At 34.1% G+C, this 11,707-nt stretch overlaps 1 protein-coding gene across 4 annotated transcripts; it reads left to right on the forward strand.

Moving 5' to 3' along the window:
- Positions 1–310: 310 nt before the first annotated feature.
- LOC138374522 (UDP-glucuronosyltransferase 2B4-like) lies at positions 311–11,301 on the forward strand. Of its 4 annotated transcripts, none has more exons than XM_069457433.1 (7): positions 311–1,356; positions 2,853–3,001; positions 4,491–4,628; positions 6,148–6,279; positions 8,297–8,384; positions 9,287–9,506; positions 10,772–11,301. In XM_069457433.1, the coding sequence occupies exons 1-7, from the start codon at positions 633–635 to the stop codon at positions 11,049–11,051; spliced, it is 1,731 nt and encodes a 576-aa protein (XP_069313534.1). In that variant the 5' UTR covers positions 311–632; the 3' UTR covers positions 11,052–11,301. The 4 variants fall into 4 exon arrangements, with proteins under 4 accessions (XP_069313534.1, XP_069313535.1, XP_069313536.1 ...); XM_069457436.1 differs by lacking the exon at positions 4,491–4,628 and having other exon boundaries at positions 550–945; positions 1,297–1,356; positions 10,772–11,299; XM_069457434.1 differs by lacking the exon at positions 4,491–4,628 and having other exon boundaries at positions 534–1,356; positions 10,772–11,300.
- Positions 11,302–11,707: the final 406 nt, after the last annotated feature.

Genomic DNA, 11,707 nt, shown 5'->3' on the forward strand with positions numbered 1-11,707 from the left:
ATACAGAAATTAGATTATTGGTTGCTTAGGGCAGGGAGGATGGAGAAATGCAGGGTGGGGAGATAAGAGCTAAAGTGCACAGGTTTCCTTTAGGGAGATAAAACTATTTGTTGTACTGGATGTGCAATTCTATGAGCACATTTAGGAAACATTAAATTTTAAACAATAACGGTGAATCATATGGTATATACATTACCTATCAACAAAGTTTTACAAAAACAAATCTTTGAACCATAATATTCAAGAAATACTGACTTAACTACCTAATTGCTTTATTTCTACTTCTGTATCAAGGGGACTGCACACCAAGGAGCCTCTCATTTGCCACAATTTTTGACACTATTCTAAAATACATTACATAAAACAGATTACTTCACATGCAAGGTCATCAAAATTAGCTGGATTAATGCACTTATAAACATAAAGGGGACATTAAACACACTTGAGTAAATATGAACTCATCTACCTTTGGTATGTCCACTTGCCAACCACATGCTCAGACTGTTCAGTTAATGCACTTACTTTTAAGCGTAGGAGTTAAATTTTAACTTGATTGATTTGTGCTTGGATATAAGCATGAGAAAGGGCAGAAGAGAACAGCAGTTTTAAAAGAAGCATTGCCCTGCACCAGGATGGCTCTGCGATGGACTTCTCTTCTTCTGCTGATGCAACTGAGTGGTTACTTTAGCTCTGGGACTTGTGGAAAGGTGCTGGTGTGGCCCACAGAATACAGCCACTGGATGAATATGAAGACAATCCTGGATGAACTTGTCCAGAGAGGACATGAGGTGACTGTACTGGCATCTTCAGCGTCCGTTGTTATTGATCCCAGCAACACATCTGCAATTAAATTTGAAGTTTATCCTACATCTTTAAGTAAAGATGACTTTGATGGTTCTTTAATGCAGCTGGTCCATAGAGCAATATATGATCTTCCAAAAGACACATTTTGGTCACATGTTTCACAAATAGAAGAAATCATGTGGGAATTTTCTGAAGTTATGAGAAAGCTTTGTAAAGATGCAGTTTTAAACAAGAAACTTATGACAAAGCTACAAGAATCAAAGTTTGATGTTGTTTTTGCAGATGCTGTCGGTTTCTGTGCTGACATACTGGCTGAGATACTTAAAACACCCCTTGTGTATAGTCTCCGCTTCTCTGCTGGCCACACATTTGAGAAGCATAGTGGAGGACTTCTATTCCCTCCTTCCTATGTACCTGTAGTTATGTCAGAATTAAGTGATAAAATGTCATTCATGGAGAGGGTAAAAAATATGATATATGTGCTTTATTATGACTTTTGGTTCCAAGGATATGATGTGAAGAAGTGGGATCAGTTGTACCTTGAAGTACTAGGTGAGTACATTTTTAATTGGTGGTTATTAATTCCTACTTTTACTTGTACCTTGGAAGGCGAGCTCATATGAATATGAAGTCAGAAGAGTATACGTTTCATAAATGTGATTATAAAATAAAAATATAGATGATCTATCAATCTCACAAATATTATGGAAAGATTATAGAATCAGTTAGAACTTTGTGGCCATAATTTATACAGGACACTCCATTATGTCATAAATGTTCAAACTAAAGCACTTAGGATTTTTTAAACAATCTCATATCTTCTATACTATACATTATTTTCATCTCTATACAAGTTAATAACACATCAAGAAAAACGTTGATTAAGGCAGATGTGAAGATTGAGGAGTTATACATTTTTTTAGCACAACCATCAATGTAGCATTTAAGAACTTTTTTCTCCTTCTGTACCTTATTTTCCTTATTTAGAAATTAAAATATTTTTCTATATAACCAGAAGGATCCCTTGACAGTTGAGAGACGGGTCTATCTCAGAAATGGACATCTAAAATTTGAGGTTTCCAACATTTCTATGTTCCTTCACTAAGGGCTTGGAGATTATCTGTTTTAAGGCCTAAAATCTTACAGATATGTGAACATCCAAGTTTGTGACTCTATTTTAGTAAATTATATAACTAAATTAAGTAAAATATGATCCCAATGAAGAAGTAGCAAAAGCTATTAATTTCTATAATTTTTGAAAATTTCTAGCTGTTCTTCACAAATATATTTATTAGTAGTAGTATTTTTTTTTTTGAGACAGTCTAACTCTGTCACCCAGGCTAGAGTGACACAGCATTAGCCTAGCTCACAGCCACTGCAAACTGCTGGGCTCCAGCGATCCTCCCACCCCAGCCTCCCAGCATGCTAGGATGACAGGTGTGAACCACCAGGCCTGACCAAATATATTTATTATTAAAATACTGACATTATTAAGATCATCACATGAATCAAAAGTAGTAGTAGGTCCTAGGATTTCAACCATATATTCAAAAAACCTTGATACACTTGGAGAAGCAAGGATCATGGGACTAGCTTCATAAATTGTAGAAATTAAACTGAGTCCTTAGAAGGAATTTTTTATGGGATTGGTAGGGTTAATTGATAGTAGAATTCAAAGAGTCACTTAAATGTATATTTGTTACTACTTCAGCTTTAGAAAATAAGCAAATGCATGGGTAATTCCACAGTGGCTTATATTAATAATTATTGATGACTATGAATATACTGATCTGATGTTACAGACATATTTCCTCTAAAAGTTCTCTTAACACTTTGCTTTCCTTATATACACAGATGAACAACATATCTAGTACATATGAATTAAATTATTCCTGTGTCTTGATGTGCGTATGTATTTGTTTTATCAAAGTTCAAACACTTCATATATCTTTGGCTACTTTATTGCAACTTCTTTCAGGAAATTACTCTTATATTCCCATGACAACTCTCTTGTGTCATCGATGTTTTCTTTCCTTCGTCCCCTTCAGGCAGATCCACTACGTTCTATGAGACAATGAAGAAAGCTGATATGTGGCTTATTCGAAACTATTGGGATTTTGATTTTCCTCGCCCGTACTTACCAAATTTTCATCTTATTGGAGGACACCATTGCAAACCTGCGAAATCACTGCCTAAGGTGAACATATTCCTATTTATTTTGTTTTGTTTATTATTGTAAGAGTTGAGGCTCTTCACCATTTTTCTAGCTTAAAAGGACACCATTCCTCACCAATATAAAAGTGTCCCCAAATATTGACAGCAAAACTTGTTTACTTGTTTCACTCCAGCATTGAAATCATTCCTCACTGAGATCCCAGAGTTTTACCTCTTAGAGCATAAAAGGGATGATTTACCTTGTCAGAGCAGGTGTTTTCTGTCTTAGGCCAAGTCTATAGGATACCTCAATAAAGCTCCCCAGGGAAACTTTTGTCTCAATATCATAATACCCTATTAGAGAAGCACAGAGAAAATGTACAGTGCATATATAATATAGACCAAATAAATTCTACAAGGTGCATCTGAAAAGTAACCTTAGATTTAATTTGCAAAAGAATTATGCCAGCATATAAAATAATACTCCTTATGATGCAACATAAGAACTAAATACATTTTACTTTAATATCATACTTTTAAGACTAAAGGAAAAGCAAGATTTTTAGTGCACTATTATACGAACTTTTTTGTCTGCCTTCTTACTAGCACCAACATAAAACTGAAATCTTATTCATAGATAAAACCCAGTATTTATGTTGAATGCAAATTGCTTATGTTAACTTTCACAAGGGACAAAAGGAGAGGTAAGATTAAGGAAAATTCTGTGCGATCTAACCCTATTAATAAATTTCCCCATTTATTTTACGGGAAGCTGGTAGTGCCAGTAAGAGAGGGAAGAGAGAAGGAGAAGGGGGACAAGTAAGGAACAAGATAACTACTAGTCAAATAGTGACAATTACTAATAATTGCTGTTGCTACTAACTTGCATAATGATTTAAATTCCAGTCAACATTTATGAAATATATTCTCTCATTATTATATAAAGTAATTGTTGCCACAAATTGTTTACTTTTCCATTAAATATTAAGTTCTGAGACAATACCTGTGTATTTTAAAATAGTAGGACATTTGGCAAAATATATCAAGCAGTTTAAAAATGCATATAGCTGTTGGTTTCACAGTATACTTATATGAAACTATATAAACCAAATATAAATCAAGATGGGCAGATTCAATATTTGTGGCAGATATTCATAAAACAAATACTGTAATTTAAATATCTTACATTAAAAAAGATAAAGAACTTATACTCTGTGCATACCATATAACTATAATATTTTTACAAAAAAATAATTATCCATAATGCAGGTTTTTAGAAAGTGAGAGACAAATGATGAAGAAAACAAGATTACAATTTTTTCTGTGATTAAAAGTTACATAAAATTTTCTAAACATGTGTCACATAAATACATGGAGCTATGTAAACAGAATAAAAGTCATAATGAAAGCACACAAACTTTAAATTGGGAATATCTCTGGACAGAGAGTATGGCTGAAACTCGATGTCTTTTCTTTAATTTTTCATACTATTACAAAATTTCTTACATTGATCTTGTATTATTTTTATAAAGATGTCACAGAATGAGATCAGTAATGATTCTGCAGAGAGGTTGTATTACTGCTATACCAAATGGATGAAGAAGGGTTCTTTTGGCAGTGAGGCAGTGAGACAAAACATTGAGCACAAGTTACACCAAATGTGGCTTCAGGTAACTTGAATCACACAGAACACCTGCATGCCCCATGTATTACATGGAATAGTATTAATAGTACAGTGACCCTCATATTGAAACTGATGTCATTTGGTTAAAACTATGTTCTTCAAAGTTGGGAATTAGTTTTGTAAACAACAGTTTTAAGCAGAAGCTTCACTGAAAAGATTAACATATAAAAGTATACTTGTTATGTTGGAAGGAATTGATCATTATGTTACACAAAGAAAGAAACAATGACTTAATTTAATATGAAAGGAACAACAACAACAAAAAAAAAGTATAAGATTTTGATGTGATATCCAGGAAACATTTGGTTCTATAAATTTTTTTTTTTTATTTTTTCCTCTTTGCTATTTTTGGTTGGTTTCTTTGTTGATTCTTTGTTGGGAGAATATATTGAGCACTTTGGAATTATTCCTGTATAGAATGTTTTAAAATTTAAAAATTGGCACAGAATTGAAATCACAAGTCAGAATAATTCTCAATCAATTCCAAGTAAGGATATAAACACCTGGAGTTTTACATAGTGTGATTGAGCTACATAAAAGAGTGACAAGATGTCCATGACAGAAAGGCCTCGTGGTTCTCTCCATTGTGGCAAAGGTGCTCTCTGTGGGACACAGGGAGGGGATAATGACAGTACCTCCCAGCCGGTTATAAATAGTACATCAATTGAACAGTGTAATTTCAGGATAAAAATTGCCTCATACCTACATAATAACCTAATAAATGTGATCATTCAACTATATAACTATATACCATAAAATTCTGTATTATTAATGAAATCCTTGGGGTATTTCACTAAAATTCCAAACCACAGTATCATAATCCTGAATATCAGTGATTCTTAACCTTCAGCTATTTAGTGAGTATGCATTTGTGTGTGTGTGTGTGTGTGTGTGTGTGTGTATGTGTGTTTTAGGGAAAAAGACTTGGAAACTAACAAACTTTAAGTGAGGTTTAAAAGATTACAGAACAAAAGAAATATAGATATAAATCATCCCAACTCTTAGTAAGATTTCCTCCTTGTCATAATCAGAGAAGGATTCTAATGGCTCTAACCTAAAAAAATTCTACAAAAAAATGCCTGAAATGAACAATAGTGATTTAGAACTTCAACCATATAGAATTAAACCCAAGTGATGCTGCCTTTAGTAATGTATATTAGTAAATATAATAATATAAATGAAGAGTCTGGGTATAATATTTTCTAACATTATCTCTCTGAAATACATTATAATAGCTCTACTTCATTTCTTCCTCCCACACACATACATACATGAATACAAATGCAAACACATATTTGCACAAATATCCACAATAGAAGCCATCTATCTCATAATACACATTTCTTTCCAAATAAACTTAGTGATTAGCTCAGTTAAAAAAAGCCCTTACTCTAATAATTCTTAATAGTACTTGATTTTCTCTTCTTAGATGTTTTTAACAAGCTTTTCAAATATGCTTCTTATACTGATACCTGTTTGTGATGGAACACATTGTTTCTTCACAGGAGATGGAAGACTTTGTCCAGAGCTCTGGAGAAAATGGTGTTGTGGTGTTTTCTCTGGGGTCCATGATCAGTAACATGACAGAAGAAAGGGCCAATGTGATTGCTTCAGCCCTTGCTCAGATCCCACAAAAGGTTAGATAAAGTGCCTGATAGTGGACAGCTACTGAATCACTCCGTTAAACTTTGTAAAGAGTACAGCTGCAGAAATTTTCTCTCCAAAGGGTTAACTGTTCGGATAGCTCTAGTTATCTCAGATATCAGCTCAAAAAATGAAAATATAGATGAAAAATGCTACAATAGTAAAGAGGTGGGTTTTCATTTATAATAACTTTGATATTAACAGTGTGATCATAACAAATATACTGAAGAGGTGCAGTGAAGTTTTGGTATTACCAGGGTATTGAAAGCATGTGCACAGAAATCACCCAATTCTGCCCTGTCATTTGATGCTATTGCTAGCAGACTTCAAAGGCACCATATACACTACAGATATTATCAGAGAGAAGTTAAATTTTAGTGAGTATCTGCAGTAGCACAAAAACAATAAGCAGGTATTAAAAAATGTCTGCACTGCATTGCAGTTTAGGCTTCCCATGTGATGGGACCTTTTGTACATCCTGTAAATTTAGAATAAGCCTATTTGGTGTGCTGTTCAGTTTGCTATTCAGAGAAAGGATGATTGGGCTGAGAAATCACTACTCTAGGTACCCACCTAGGCAAGTAGATTTAGAAAAGAGAAAAACTTGCCTTCCTTTCTGGACTGGGCCCTGAGCTAATGAAAAGATGCAGATGGGATCCTGCCCTTAGGGCAGAACCTGTGCATTATATAATGCAACCCCACAAAGACTCTGATCTCACCACTAGGTTAACAACTCCTTCGGTTGAGGAAGGAAAATGGAATAAAGGAAGGAGTCACATAGAATGAAGCCAGGAATGGGAAGAGGTTCAGATGCCGCCTTCATAAAATACAATAAGAACATATTTTCTAATATACACAATACACTTGTAGTCCATGTGTATTCGTGAATTACTTTTTAGTTTTCCATCTGACATAGACTTCTCCTAATGACCTTGCTACTTTTCTGCTAAAAGCTCTAAATTATTCTCATGCTCACATAGCAAGTAGAAGGTAACCACTTCTAAATTAAACTCTAGTTTATAAGGATTGCCTGGGAATTCTTCAATCACTGGCTTATTTTGGTACTGGGCATGGAAATGGTTAGCTATAGCAGACCATAGGAATCACTGCTGTAGCCTATCATCTAAGTGTCAATGATCTATTAAGAAAAATTTGGCAAAATACAATTTTAGGCTTTTTCAACAGCTGTGTTGTTATTCATAAACTGCCCACTGTCTCTATTTTTCTACACTGAAAGAATTTCCAAAACTCAAAATAGTGATAATACTCTGAGTTTTTGTCAAATTGCCACTTAAATTTTCTTGGAAGAAGTGTTCTAACAGTAGTCATGCATAGTATCAATGCAGCCCTGGAAACTTTCTCACACATAGCTCATCTTATAGATTTTTTTGTAAGTCAAATAATGTCAAACTGTAAAGAAATTACTTACGTAACAAGTATATATAAATGAACTTGAACTCATATCCCTCAAATGCTTGAGGTGATAGATACCACAATTAGCATGATTAGATTATTACACATTGTATTCCTGTATGAAGATATCACATGGATCTCATGCATATGTACAACTATTATGTGTCCAAAATAATTAAAAATAAAACATTTAAAAGAGGAAATAAAAAGATTATCATTAAATTTAGAAGATGACAGCAAGTATAAAATACATAAACAAATGAAAAGATCATTACTGATGCATGTTTTTTATATTAGAATTATGTTTACCTTCAATTTCTTAAATATTTGAATTTACCATTAAAAATATCATTTGTCTACATTGCTTAGAAATCTTATATACAAAATTAATTATAACACTATGCACATGAAATCTGGTTATTTTATTTACCTCAGAGTTTTAGTAGTTTTCATCACTTAACGACTTTGTTCTCATTTCTTCATCTTTTATATGGAAGGGGTTTAACTAGATAGATGTTTGATAACCCCTTTAGAGTTTTACCTGCCATAACCTTGGAGTTCCACCCATGGAACAAGGTATTTTCTTTATCCTAACAGGTTCTATGGAGATTTGATGGCAAGAAACCAGATACCTTAGGACCCAATACTCGGCTGTACAAATGGTTGCCCCAGAATGACCTTCTTGGTAAGATAGTGGAGAAAAAGTACTGAATATATAACTAACAGCCAATAAGAGTGACAGTAGGTCAACAGCAACTAACATAGTGAGTATTGATTTTTGAAATCTCAAAAATAACATTAAATATTTTGTATTTATTTTCTAGTCCTGGTGCGTAAGAATAAAGTGTATCAGTTGCCATTTTGTGACAACAACCATATTCTTTATGTTTATAAACAAATATTAATATCTTTATTTCAGGTGTAATTGCCTCTCAGAAAATTTTTCAATAACTTCCTGGGTTGTCTGTCTCCTATTTGCAGAACGTTACCCCATCCTTTTCCACACAGGAGGTTTATTTCAGATGACATTGAAAAATAACAGGTCCCCTTCTATTACCAGTGACTCTGCGTGTTCTGTTGGAATAAGTCCCCATTCTTTATTACAATGTGATAACAGCTCCACGGTGAAGTGTGGTCTGTCCTTCCTCTGAGTTCAGCACTGCTCCCATCACACTCCCTGCTGCCTTGGACACCTGACATGTCACACTCAGCGACTGCACTGTTTCTTTAAGAGAACATGTTCTTACATGAATAACCTTATTCTTTACTTTTTCTTTTGCTTTTTATATCATTTGTACATTTTCTTTATCCAGAATGCACTTTTTCATTTGTCCACCTGGAAATCTTGCATTCATTTTCCCATTCTCCAGTGACACGCCATTTCTTCCATGCAGCCTTCACTTACCTCGCCAGCAAAAGTACGTGCTTTTTCCTGTGAAATCTGAATGCGATTTCAGGGAAATTTCATGGGTATTCTAATCCGTCATCTAGAAAACATTGCCCCTCTCAGTGTCCTATATTGTGCATTTCTCATGTTATTCCTAATACTTGTAATGAATAATTTTGCTGATATTCACCCAATTCTAGGTCGTCCAAAAACCAAGGCTTTTATAACTCATGGTGGAGCCAATGGCATCTATGAGGCCATCTACCACGGGGTCCCTATGGTGGGCATTCCTTTGTTTGCGGATCAGCCAGACAATATTGCTCACATGAAGGCCAAGGGAGCAGCTGTTAGAGTGGACTTCAACACAATGTCAAGTACAGATTTGCTCAATGCTTTGAAAACAGTCATTAATGACCCCATGTGAGTATATTAATTTTTTTGCTAGGTTGTATTCATAGATAGGTTCTCTTGTCAGCAAGGAAGATGAGATTCATCCCTTTTATTAGTTGATTAACTTTGAACGAATTTACATGTTTTAAGCAAAATGAAACCTGTTTTTATTTTTCACCAGTTATTTCCCAGTTGCATTAAACTCTATAAATTTAATGGGTAACCAATTAGTGCAAAAATGTTCTACATAAAAATAACTTCAGATATGTATGTAAGTATAAAAGAGATGAATTTTATAAAAGAAGACAATTCACAATTAAAAGGAGTAATGAACTTACAAAAATGATACAATATTTTAATTCAATTCATAAAATTTCTGAATGTGCTACTTGTTCTTACTCAAAATTTACTTTTATATTGTCATTATTTTAATAGATTTGATAATGAGATAAATTTAAAATGCATAAAATTCATGTATTGAGAGTATAAATTTAAATACTTTTAGTATGTTTACAGCATTTTGAAGCCATCACCATAACATAATTTTAGAACTTTTTCATCAACTCAAAATAAACTTCATGAGGCATAGATGTCTTTTCCCTTAAGCCCTTAACCCTAGGGAAATACCAATATTTTTCTCTATGGATTACCCTCTCTAGAACTCCGCTATAATTGGAATCATACAATTTATAATGTTTTGTAAATAGCTTTTTCCATTAGGCCTAATATTTTTTAGTTTTGCAGTGACTGAGGATGTAGGGTCCTATAGACCAAAGAAGAGATTCTCTCTGTGATGAGAATCCAGATGGAAATCTTAGTCAGAGAGTGTCATGATATGACACTTGTTTCACAGAAATTCATTTTTGGTACTGGGTGGGAAGCAGAGAGTAGAAGACAGAAGAGTAGAATAGAAACAGAGAGACGTCTCAGGAGGCATTTCAGCCACCCTGACACAATTCCCTTTGGAAAACACCCAGATGATCATTCTCAGCCTTTCCACTATCTTACTTATAGTGCTTAGAATGGTTCATAATATTTGCTCTGCTAGAAAGATAGTAACTTTCCCACCTGACCTCCCATTTTCCCTTTAAAAAATATATTTAAGAATAATATTCCAATTTAAAGATCAAGCTGTCTATAATGACTCATATTAAAATATTCAAATTCTATGTCAATTTTGTGACATTTCCTTTGAATCATTTGTAGGACACTTTTCAAAAACCTTTCATGAATTTGATATGTTTAGCCAGTAAACTTACTTTCAGTGTTGGAATCTTTATGCTTTCTTTTTCCAGGTATAAAGAGAATGCTATGAAATTATCAAGAATTCATCACGATCAGCCCATGAAACCTCTAGACCGAGCAGTCTTCTGGATCGAGTTTGTCATGCGCCACAAAGGAGCCAAACACCTTCGGGTCGCAGCCCACGACCTCACCTGGTTCCAGTACCACTCTCTGGATGTGATTGGGTTCCTGCTGGCCTGTGTGGTAACTGCTACATTCATCATCACAAAGTGTTGTCTGTTTATTTGGCGGATGTTTGCTACAGCAGGAAAGAAGGAAAAAAGGGAATAATTAGATTTAGGCTTGAAGCTGTAATCCCTGATAGATGGGGGTCCTTCAGTTTATTTGAGCAAGAAGAGGTTGTGATGTAAGATTCCCTTCCTCCTGTGACCACTTGATTTTTCAGAATTTAGTTTGTCAAATCAAAGTGTGTTTACAAAAAGTTTGATACTTGTTTAAAAGTGAGAAATATTTTATGGTGTAGAGAAAACAAAAACTGGGGCAAAATAAAAAGAATTAAACACAATATGGATTTACATAGACATGTACTATTCTCATTTAGAAATTATACCAAAAGTATTTATTAAACTTTGCCATTCACATGGTGTACATGAAGAGAAGACCATCAAGCTATCCAGTCACAGTATTAATATTGTTTGTAAATGTTCAGAATTCTTTACTTCATTTTGGTATAGTATTTGGTAGTTTTAACTTCTGTTGTAAACTATTGAATAATTAGAATCGCATAAAAACACTTACTAGAGAGGGAGGGGGATAGTGGGCCATCTGAGACATTGTTCACCAGATGATTTGAAATAGAAGAATAAGTTTCAGGGAAGAAAGCATAGGCCAGGTAAATATGTGGGAAAGGTTCCAAAACCTACCCTAACTTGAGGTCACACGGGAAGAATTTGTGGAGCAGAACACAAAGGAGAATGGTTTTGGCA

This window comes from Eulemur rufifrons, chromosome 24, assembly GCF_041146395.1.
Source record: "Eulemur rufifrons isolate Redbay chromosome 24, OSU_ERuf_1, whole genome shotgun sequence".
NCBI classification, from domain to species: domain Eukaryota; kingdom Metazoa; phylum Chordata; class Mammalia; order Primates; family Lemuridae; genus Eulemur; species Eulemur rufifrons.

Coding starts and splice junctions, on each gene's coding strand:
- LOC138374522 (XM_069457433.1), top strand. CDS start 633: ATGGCTCTGCGATGGACTTCTCTTCTTCTGCTGATGCAACTGAGTGGT. Junction 6,280..8,296: donor TTGCTCAGATCCCACAAAAG/GTTAGATAAAGT, acceptor TTATCCTAACAG/GTTCTATGGAGATTTGATGG. Junction 9,507..10,771: donor ACAGTCATTAATGACCCCAT/GTGAGTATATTA, acceptor TTCTTTTTCCAG/GTATAAAGAGAATGCTATGA.